At 39.6% G+C, this 11,013-nt stretch overlaps 1 protein-coding gene across 2 annotated transcripts; it reads right to left on the bottom strand.

Annotated features, from left to right (window-relative positions):
• Nucleotides 1-5,017: 5,017 nt before the first annotated feature.
• LOC124505391 (olfactory receptor 143-like) lies at nt 5,018-8,021 on the bottom strand. Of its 2 annotated transcripts, XM_047071331.1 has the most exons (2): nt 8,010-8,021; nt 5,018-5,953 (listed from the first exon to the last, which is right to left on the bottom strand). In XM_047071331.1, exons 1-2 carry the CDS (start codon nt 8,019-8,021, stop codon nt 5,018-5,020), a joined length of 948 nt encoding a protein of 315 aa, XP_046927287.1. The 2 variants fall into 2 exon arrangements, with proteins under 2 accessions (XP_046927287.1, XP_046927288.1); XM_047071332.1 differs by lacking the exon at nt 8,010-8,021 and having other exon boundaries at nt 5,018-5,977.
• Nucleotides 8,022-11,013: the final 2,992 nt, after the last annotated feature.

Here is an 11,013-nt window from a genome sequence, read left to right as displayed (position 1 = left end):
TTATTTCTCTTTTTTTAAGTTTATTCATTTATTTTGAGGGAGAGAGAGAGAGAAAAAAAGAGAGCACAAACAGGGGAGGGACAGAAAGAGAGGGAGAGAGAGAGAATCCCAAACAGGCTCTGCAATGTGAGGCTCAATCTCACAAACTGTGAGATCATGACCTGAGCCTAAATCAAAGAGGTGAATGCTTAACCTGAGTACAGGCACCCTTCTGGGTTGATTTCTCTAAACCACATTTTTTAACCTATTCTGTTCGATATTTCATCTCAAAACTGAGGGAAATCGGATATTTTTTCTACCTGGTCATAGCCACCATTCTATACCACAGTATGAGTGAGTTCCACAAATGTAGGGGACTCTGTTTTATTCTATATTACATCCCAAGCACAGCACCTACTATGATAGGTATTCAAAAAAAAATTTGTGGAATGACTAGATGAATAACTCAAGAGGATAACCACTATTACTTTAGGCAATTTAGGAGAGTCATCCCTGCAAGAAAGATCAGAACAGTGAATTCTCTTAGTGTCCTATTTCTAAATAACAGAGCTAAGGAGTACAAAACAAGAATTTCTCAGGCTGGTGACCTTGGAGAGGAAGGAGTCTCTCCATGCTGACCCAGTTATATACAGTCTCAAGTTCTGAGGTTTGTGTTCTGTTGGTTCATCCATATTCATGTCTGAGCTGAAAATAACCAAGATGGGCAATATGGATACCTATGCCCATCTCTCAGGGGCCTTAGCTTGAATTCCTAAACTCAGTATTTGGTGGACATATGCATCCTCCTTGGCCTGTTGCAACCTCCCCCAGCTCCTCTATTAGTGCCCAGCCTTAGTCTTGGAAACCTGATGACATTCCAGCCTCTGCTTGGATTGACTAAATCCTCACTGTAGATCCCAGGCCACACCTTAGACATCACCCAGAATCAGCCACTATTTAACATTTTGCTGTATTTCTTTACAGCCCTAATTTGTAATCACCATGTACGCTTCCATTTGCATGCTTGGGCTCCTCCTGGAATGCGTCATGCTCTATCACCTTTGGCCCTTTCCTCAATACTGTTCTTCTAGAATTCATCCTCCCTGCCACGCTCCCACCTGCCTTCTCATCAGACAATGCTCATTTCTGTCTTTGTTCAGTTAACTCATGTCCTTCCTCTGTTTTCTTTTAAACATTACTTTCTCTATTAAATCTTCCAGCCTCCTAAACCAATTTCATATGGCTGGGCACTATTGTACCTGTTGTCCTCACTGTAAGTGTAAAACTGCTTGTCAGACTCTAGTATAGACTTTAAGCTCTTAAAAGACAAGGGACAAATTATTCATTGCTGTATCAAGATTGTGGGAGTGGGGCACCTGGGTGGCTCAGTTGGTTGAACGTCCGACTTCGGCCCAGGTCATGATCTCACGGCTCGTGGTTTCGAGCTCCGCGTCGGGCTCTGTGCTGACAGCTCAGAGCCTGGAGCCTGCTTCATATTCTGGGCCTCCCTCTGTCTCTCTGCCCTCTCCTGCTCATGATGTCTCTATCTCTCAAAAATAAATAAACATTAAAAAAAAAAAAGATTGTGGGAGTGTTTCTGATATGCAGGCAGCAGGTTTCTAACCTTGGAGATACACAGGAGAGAGAAGAGTATAGAGCTGAAAGACAATGAGCATTATCTGGCACATGCTGTCTTATTGATTAATTCTCTTTTATTCTACTTTTAATCCTAAACAAATGCTGTAGGTTCCAGAGTCCATAGTGAGTGAAATTAACATTATGTTGAATTTAGCCTGGTCCCAACTTGCCATGATGATATTATCACCAAATATCCTGAGAATATGGTTTGGATGTAGCCTAAATTAGATAATCTAGGTAAACTAAGTCCTTTCGATCCTGTCTTCTCTATAGTTTAAAAATATTTTTTTAATGCTTATTTACTTTTGAGAGAGAGGGAGAGAGATAGAGCACAACTGGGGGAGGGGCAGAGAGCAAGGGAGACACAGAATCCAAAGCAGGCTCCAGGCTCTGAACTATCAGCACAGAGCCTGACGCAGGGTTTGAACCCACAAACTGCAAGATCATGACCTGAGCCAAAGTCGGATGCTTAATGAACTGAGCCAACCAGGCACCCCAGAATAACTTATAGTTTTGAATAGAAGCAAAATTTGTATGTAACTTACCTCTAATAGCTTTTAGCGGCAAAAACCCATTACTGTAGCAAATGAGGTTGGTGTTACATGAAAGAGGACTCATTATTGGTAAAGCCAATAATGACATTGCTTTCCTGGTGTGGTATCTGATACCTAGCATTCGAATAGCCTAGGATTTAGGGCAAGGTAACTGCCAGTCCTAATGAGGACACTAAAATGCAATCAATTTTTACCATGGTTCAAGCCAGGCCTGAGGACTGTGGAAAACAGCACAGATGTCCATACTGTGTTTCTGCTGCCACCCTGAGACAAAATTTTATCTACCATGATGAATTTTCGTGATATAAAAATTCCACAGCCACTTTGCATACACAGCTAATTTATTCACTTGCTTTTGTTAGCTCCTACTGACATAGACATAGGTTGCATTTTGGAGACAGGTTTTAAATTTCACATATATAATAAATAGTACAACAAAACCCTATTTCATTTTTTTCTGAAGGTAAAATTGCATGCTTTTCCTAATTTGTGCTGTAATCCAATGAAACAGTTCCTTTTTTTGTTTCAAAGGAGCTCCAAGTACTTCAGGAGAAACAAGTTATTTTGCAAGTGGGGAGTGCTGGTTACCTAGAACATCAGCCAATTTGAAAGACACGTGTCTTATAATAGAAAGAATGGCATTTCTTTCCATTGTATCAAACCAGACTTTTTTTTTTTTTTTTTGGTCTTGAAGATTTATAGCCATGGGTTCAGAGAAAACTAATTTTATGGAAAAAAAATGAAAGTTTTTATTAACATAAACTTTTAATTTGCCTTAGAGAAAAATTCATATCAGACAGCTATGTAAATTTAATTACATAAATATTTATTTTGCCACATTTTAGTCTAACCACGCATAGGAGAAAGAAAGAAGATTAGGTGGTCAAATTCTATTTGATTAGACAGAGATATAAACAAAATCATGACAGTCTGATATATCTATATCTATATCTATATATCTATATCTATATCTATCCATATCATCTATATTTATAAATATCTTATATCCAATGCTATTATAACAAGTCAGATTAAATCAACTTAAATTAATTAGGTTCATTTTTCTCAGTTTCTAACTGGTATTAACATATGTCATACTTATTCTTTTTTTTCTTTCTTTTTTTTGTGGTACTTATAAGCTAATACTTGCAATCCCTTTGACTAAGCATAAATATCTCACAGATATTACTGAAACTTTGTTGAGCCTACCATAGTCACTGATATAGCATGTATGGAGTGTCTTTCTTTGTTCCCACTGAGAATCATTAAGGAAAATAAATTAGTATTGTATCTCTGTATTCACACAAAACAAGAAATTTGGTAGAGCTCAATTTTTGATATTTTGTAGTATGAAAACACTACATTTTCCCCTTTTTTCAAATGTAAACTATTGTAATTAGTTGTCTCATTTTGAAAGTATTTACAGAGATTGTCATGCCTCATCAATATTATGCTATAAAATCATAAAAATTCATATTAAATATTTCTAGAAGCATAAGCATTTCTCCAGCTTGGTGTTAAAGCCTTAATGGACCATTCTTCCACTATAGGGATTTTTGGCTAAGGGTGTCATTCCTACCCTTTCTAGCTGATTCTAAAATAATTCTCCAGATTTTCATCTCCCTTTTCTTATACTTCCTATTTTTCTCCTTCAATTCCACCCTGAGAGGCAAAATGATAATATGGAAAGAATACAGGGTTTGTTGTTAGAAGACTTAGGTAGAAGTCTGGGCTCTGCTCTGAACTAATTGAACTGAATCTCTGAATCTCAGTTTCTCCATCTATAAAACAGGGCATTAAGACTTGGATTGTGATAGCATTTGAAAAGAGACAACTCCTTTTAAGAACTCCATAAATGTTAATTCTGTCTCCTCCAAAGTGAAAGTTACAAATTGAAAGCATGAAGCCCTCCATGGGAAGGGTCTGCTCATTCTTGTTTGTAGGTCTTGAACAGACTAAGAAAGGCTTCCAACCTTTGCAAAGGGGAATTCTTTTTGTGCATCTGGGCAGAGAAGCCTCATGTTGAACCTGACACTTTATTTTGTGGCCAAGGACACTCCTTAAGCTATGAATTCTGTTTCATTCATCATGGTCAAAATATTTTTTAAGAATTATGAAAATATTAGGAGAAAAAAGCTGATCAGCAGCCAGGGCAGTGGCAACCTTCTCTCTATTATATCAAACCATTTTCTCAATGTTATGAAACATACCCATGTTTCTAAAGAAATGTCTGTAATTTTTATCACTGGTGGGTTTGAAGAAGGTGGGAAGGTTGGTGAGCCTCACCCATTCTTAGCCATCCTCAGGAATAAACATTTTTAAAAACCAAAAGCTCAACAAGGAATCTTTTTCTATCTCCTCTGTGGGTTAGGAAATCCAGTATAGAAACCAGGATAAAAAGAACTCTGAAATTCAGGGAAATTTATAACTTACACAGTAAACATTCCCCAAATGCTGAAAAACAGAAGGGCCATATGCAATTGTTTTTAGGGAAAACAAAGAGGGGTGACCTAATCAGAGAGCATACCGCTATAATGTTTGCTTATATATGAAAAGTACATAGAAAGAAGCAAAGTGGGAGGTGGTTTAAAAAGGAAGTATGGATTGGGCTGAGTCTTAGAACATGATGTTAAGAATAAAGTTCAAGTCAGTATGGGACTGAGAGTAACCATGAAATTCAATAATGTTTGCACGTTTAATTGACACGCTTACAGAGGATTAAGTATTTAAAACAAAAAAAACTTGTTCCGAAAAAAATTATGAGGACATGCGCGCGCACACACGCGCGCGCGCACACAACAACTCAGAAACAACACACAGCAACAACTCAGAAACATTGATTCTGCTTAGTTTGCAATTCTCTTCAGGGTTTTTTTCAGAGCACATTTGACATCCTTGTTCCTTAGACTATAGATGAGGGGGTTCAACATGGGTATTACATTGGTGTAAAATACTGAGAAGAACTTCTCCTGGTCCACAGAATCAGAAGGGGAGGTCTTGAGATGTGTGAACAACCCAGACCCATAGAACAGACCCACAGTTACTATGTGGGAGCCACAGGTGCTGAAGGCTTTGGGCCAACCCTGAGCTGATGAGACGTGGAGGACATTGGACAGGACCAAAGCATAAGAAATGAAAATAATGAAGCCGGATATTATGACAACTGTGCTCACAATAATGGAATTCAGCAACTCACTGGCATAGGTGCCACTGCAGGAGAGCTGAAGGAGGGGGAAGATGTCACACATGTAATGGTTGATGATGTTAGAATCACAAAAGGACAATCTGACCATGTCCCCTGTGTGGATCATGGCACCAGCAAACCCCATCACGTAAGAACCAAACATCAGCAGAGAACAGACCTGAGGGGACATGGTGACCGTGTACACCAGAGGGTTACAGATGGCCACATAGCGATCATAGGCCATGGCTGTCAACACATAGCACTCAGAATGCACAAAGAAACAGAAGAAAAACAGCTGAGTCATGCATTCTGTAAAGGAAATGATGTTCTTCTCTGAGACAAAGCTCATCAGCATTTTAGGGGTAATGACCAAAGAGTGGCAGAAATCTATGAAGGATAAGTTGAAGATGAAAAAGTACATGGGAGTGTGCAGGTGAGAATTCAGGCATATTAGATTAACTAGGCTCAAATTTCCTACCATAGTGACCACATAGTTCAGTAAAAAGAGAAAGAAAAGGGGTAACTGGAGCTGAGGTCGGTCTGTAAATCCTACCAGGATGAACTCTGTCACTGAAGAGTCATTTTCCATAGCCATTACCTGCCAGGGTGTGATCTGTGAGAAAAGGAGAGAGGTGTCACATCAGGAGAGGATTCAGATCCTTTGTTTCTAGAATAAGGCTTTGTTCTACGGGAGCTTGAGTCTGGCTGTAGGGACAGCACCCTGGAAGAAGAGTCAGGGCAAGGATTCTCCACCTTTAACTTTTCTTTTCTCATTTGTCCTTTTCTTCCATGTTTTCAGATCTCACCCATAACTCCTAACCTCCCCTGGGCTGACACAAACCAGGATGAAGTGATGGTCACATGTGAAAGCAGTATCTTGAAGAGATGAATAGGCTGGTCAAGGCCATACAGACAGAGAACAAAGGAGCCGACAGTTGGACATGGGACCACTTCCTATGAAAATTCTTGAGGCTCTGAGACAGTAAAGTCACTATGATACCCACTGCACCCACTGTTCAACCACTTTCTCCCTTTTACCTTTCAGAAACTCAGTACCTGGCTTAATGAAAGTGCTAAGAGGTAAAAAGGCTCAGAGAGGTTAAGTAACTTGTCCAAGATCACACACATAGTAACTGGAGGAATTTGAATTCCCCTATTGTCCTGAACGTCTCCTACCCATTCCCTTCCTTCATCCAGTCTTACCTCAAAATCACAATGAATTGTTCAGGAAGGACAGGTGGTCTCCCCACACCTCTTTACTGCTGCAGCTGTGAGAATGAAAACATGAGAACAGAAAGACTCAGCTGCCCAACTTCCTTCTGCCTGGAGACCTCACTACTGCTAGACACCTAAGTGTTTTCCTTTCACTTTCCTGAAGGAGACAAAGCCTCTGAAAATGGAGAAGCCAATATCCCTTGCTTGTGGATTTGCATAAAATGTCTTTGGGGCAAGGCAAATGCATCAACTTTATGTCTCCAAATTATCAGCGGGCTAATATTGTGAATTTATCTTATTCTCCATGGATCTCAGCAACTTGTTTAGAAGCTTGGAAAACAAGGCTCATTTAGCATCAAAGTTTGACCAGGCTCCTGAGGGAAGAAATTATTGAGCCAATGTTTACATCCTTTGTCAATATATTAACACTGGTTCCTTTGAGACTCAACGTTCTCCACGTTATCAGCTCACATTAAGAATTTCAAATTTTCCATGCAGGGAGGAAGTAGCTTCCTTTGTGCTCCTAGTTATCCTAGAGCTCGTGCTCAATTATAAAAGAGGAGTGTTCAGGGGCAGAGCCATTGCCATTCCCAATACTTTTTTTTTTGTTATTGTTCTGTGATTGATATAGTATGTGCCATAACTCTAATACTTTTGGTGTCTTTCACATCTCTAGAGAAGTGTAATAGAGAAATGTTAAAAGAATGAGATCTAGAGTCAAATTAATCAAGCTTGAATTCAAATTCTTCTACTTGGTATGTGTGTGATCTTGGAAAGATTACTTAATCACTCTGAAGCTTTTTTACCTCATCTACATTATAAGTTTAATAATAATTCCTACCTTCCTAGATTGTTTGAGGATTAAATGCATAATCTCTAGCACATTTTAGGTAAATTCTTGGTATAGGGTAAGTCCTAAGTAAGTATTAGGTTGCCTTTCTCTTTATCCTTATCTATATCTATAGCATGGTCCTCTTCCCCAAGGTACCCAACTATTTACTAGACATCCCCACTAAACTGAGTTCACCATCTCCTTGTGGTCCCTTGTGGTCTCCTCTTGCTATCCTTTTATATGTTAATGGCACCATCCTTTACCGAGTTAGCTAACCTAGAAATGGGTTATTATTCAGGGCTCCTCATTCCCACTAACCATTACCATCTTATCTTCAAAGTTTACATAATTCTATTTCTTTAAAATTCCTGGTTTCTTACCCCTCCTGTTCACTGCATTGCCTCTGATACAGCTCTCTTGCCTCAAGTCTGGAATACTCTAAAAGTTTTCTTAACCTGGGGTCACACCATCACCCTATATATTAGCTTGTTATTGTCGTATAATAAATTACCACAAACTTAGTGGCTTAAAAGAACACCCACTTATTAGTCACGGTTCAGAAGTAGGTGAGACGTCTGGTATAGAATGTCATGCTTTTTACAATTACACCCAAAACCATAAAATACCTAGGAATAAATCTAACCAGAGAGGTGGAAAATCTATACACTGAAAACTATAGAAAGCTTATGAAAGAAATTGAAGAAGATACAAAAAAAATGGAAAAAATATTCCATGTTCCTGGATAGGAAGAACAAATATTGTTAAAATGTCAATACTACTCAAAGCAATCTACATATTCAGTGCAATACCTATCAAAATAACACCAGCATTCTTCACAGAGCTAGAACAAACAATCCTAAAATTTGTATGGAACCAGAAAAGACCCGAATAGCCAAAGCAATCTTGAAAAAGAAAACCAAAGTGGGAGGCATCATAATCCCAGACTTCAAGATGTATCACAAAGCTGTAATCATCAAGCTGGGACAGTATGGTCCCAGCACAAAAACGGACACTCAGATCAATGGAACAGAATAGAGAACCCAGAAATGGACCCACACACGTATGGCCAACTAATCTTTGACAAAGCAGGAAAGAATATCCAATGGAATAAAGACAGTCTCTTCAGCAAGTGGTGCTGGGAAAACTGGACAGCGACATGCAGAAGAGTGAACCTGGAACACTTTCTTACACTATACACAAAAATAAACTCAAAATGGATGAAAGACCTCAATGTAAGACAGGAACCCATCAAAATCCTCGAGGAGAAAGCAGGCATAAAACTCTTTGACCTTGGCTGCAGAAACTTTTTACTCAACACATCTCTGGAGGCAAGGGAAACCAAAGCAAAAATGAACTACTGGGACCTCATCAAATTAAAAACTTTTGCACAGTGAAGGAAACAATCAGCAAAACTACAAGGCAACCGACAGAATGGGAGAAGATGTTCGCAAATGACATATCAGATAAAGGGTTAGTATCCAAAATCTATAGAGAACTTATCAAACTCAACACCCAAAAACAAATAATCCAGTGAAAAAAATGGACAAAAGACATGAATAGATATTTCTCCAAAGAAGACATCCAGATGGTGAACAGGCACATGAAAAAGTGCTCAACATCACTCATCATCAGGGAAATACAAATCAAAACCATAATGAGATACCACCTTACACCTGTCAGAATGGCTAACATTAACAACTCAGGCAACAATAGATGTTGGCAAGGATGCAGAGAAAGAAGGTCTCTTTTGCACTGCTGGTGAGAATGCAAACTGGTGCAGCCACTCTGAAAAACAGCATGGAGGTTCCTCAAAAAATTAAAAATAGAACTACCTTATGACCCAGAAATTGCACTACTAGTTATTTATCCAAGGGATACAGGTATGCTGTATCAAAGGGGTACAGGCACCCCAATGTTTATAGCAGCACTATCAACAATAGCCAAAGTATGGAAAGAGCCCAAATATCCATCGACTCACACACACACACACACACACACACACACACACACACACACAATGGAGTATTACTCCACAATCAAAAAGAATGAAGCCATTAGTAACTACATGGGTAGAACTAGAGGGTATTATGCTAAGGGAAATCAGTCAGTCAGAGAAAAACAAATATCATATGACTTCACTCATATGAGGACTTAAAGATACAAAACAGATGAACATATGGGAAGGGAAGCAAAAAATAAAAAATAAAAACAGGGAGGGGGACAAAACAGAAGAGACTTTTAAATATGGAGAACAAACTGAGGGTTGCTGGAGGGGTTGTGGGAGGGGGGGATGGGTTAAATGGGTAAAGGGGCTTAAGGAATCTATTCCTGAAATGATTGTTGCACCATGTGGTAACTAGCTTGGATGTAAATTATAAAAATTAAATAAATTATAGAAAGAAAATAAAAAAGAATGTCATGCTTGATTCTCTGCCCAGGCTGAAATCAGTATGTGGGCAGGACTGCATTTCCTCCTGGGGGCTCTGGGGAAGGCTGTTTCTAAGCTCACTCAGGTTGCTGGCAGAATTCAGCTCCTTGAGGTCTCCACATCCTTGCTGGCTGTCCGCTGGGGGTCACCCTCAGCTTCTAGAGGCTGCCTGCGTTCTTTGTCCTCTAGCCCCCTCTTTTTCAACCCAGCAATAAATTAACACAGGAATCCTTCTTGTGCTTTGACTCTCTCTCTGATATATCCCCTTCTGCCACTAGCTTGATAAATACTCTCTGCCTTCAAAATGTTTGTGTGGTTAGATTAGGCCTACCCTGGTAATCTCTCTATTTTAAGGTCAGCTATACCATATACTATGGCACAGTCACTAGAGTGATATCTCATTATACTTACAAGTTCCACCCACACTCAAAGGAGAGAGGATTATACAAGGGAAAAAGTCATTAGGGAGACATGTTTTAGAATTCTGCTGACCACACCATCTTCTCTGGATATCTATTCCTACATTTTATACAGAATTACCTATAGAGAATGCAACATTCCCTTGCCTAAAACCCTTCCGCTTGTTTCCCAACACAAGTGCAAACCTCTCAGCCTGTCACAGAGAGCTCTCTAGAGTCTGCTTCCTAACTGTGTCCACAGCTTTATCTGCCATGTCTCCACTCCTTGGATTGTACTCTCCAGTAATACTGAGGCGTCTCAAGTTCCTCTCATACATTCTGATGATTTCTTGGCTCCATGTTGTTTCTGCCTGACATGCCTTCTCCCTTCTTCTTCACTTGAATACCATTTACTTATTCTCCAAGACTCAGGCCTGGCATCATTTCTGATAGAACCTTTCTGACCTCTTCCCCTGTCCCCACTCTCAGCACCTAAGGTGCTTTCTCTGTGTGCTGCTGAGGCGGCTTGTGCATGCCCTCACTTACACACAGCGAGCTCACCCGTGTACCTTCGTTACACTTGGACTGTACATTCCTGAGGGCAAGGATTCAATCTTACTCATTTTTATCCATGCTGCTATTAGCAGATCTCTTTCTTCCCCTTCCTTCCTTCCTCCCTCCCTTCCTCCCTTCCTCCCCTTTCCTTCCTTTTTCTTTTCTCTCCTTTTCTTTTCCTCTCATCTTTAACTCTGTATTTCTAAATAGCATGTAGTTGCTTCTTGATT

Source organism: Lynx rufus, unplaced genomic scaffold, assembly GCF_022079265.1.
Source record: "Lynx rufus isolate CCGP_SWC_20201006 ecotype Redwood Valley unplaced genomic scaffold, mLynRuf1.p SCAF_9, whole genome shotgun sequence".
In the NCBI taxonomy this organism is placed as follows: Eukaryota; Metazoa; Chordata; class Mammalia; order Carnivora; family Felidae; genus Lynx; species Lynx rufus.
The sequence above is the reverse complement of the archived record's forward strand: the minus strand, read 5'-3'. Positions and strand labels throughout refer to the sequence as shown.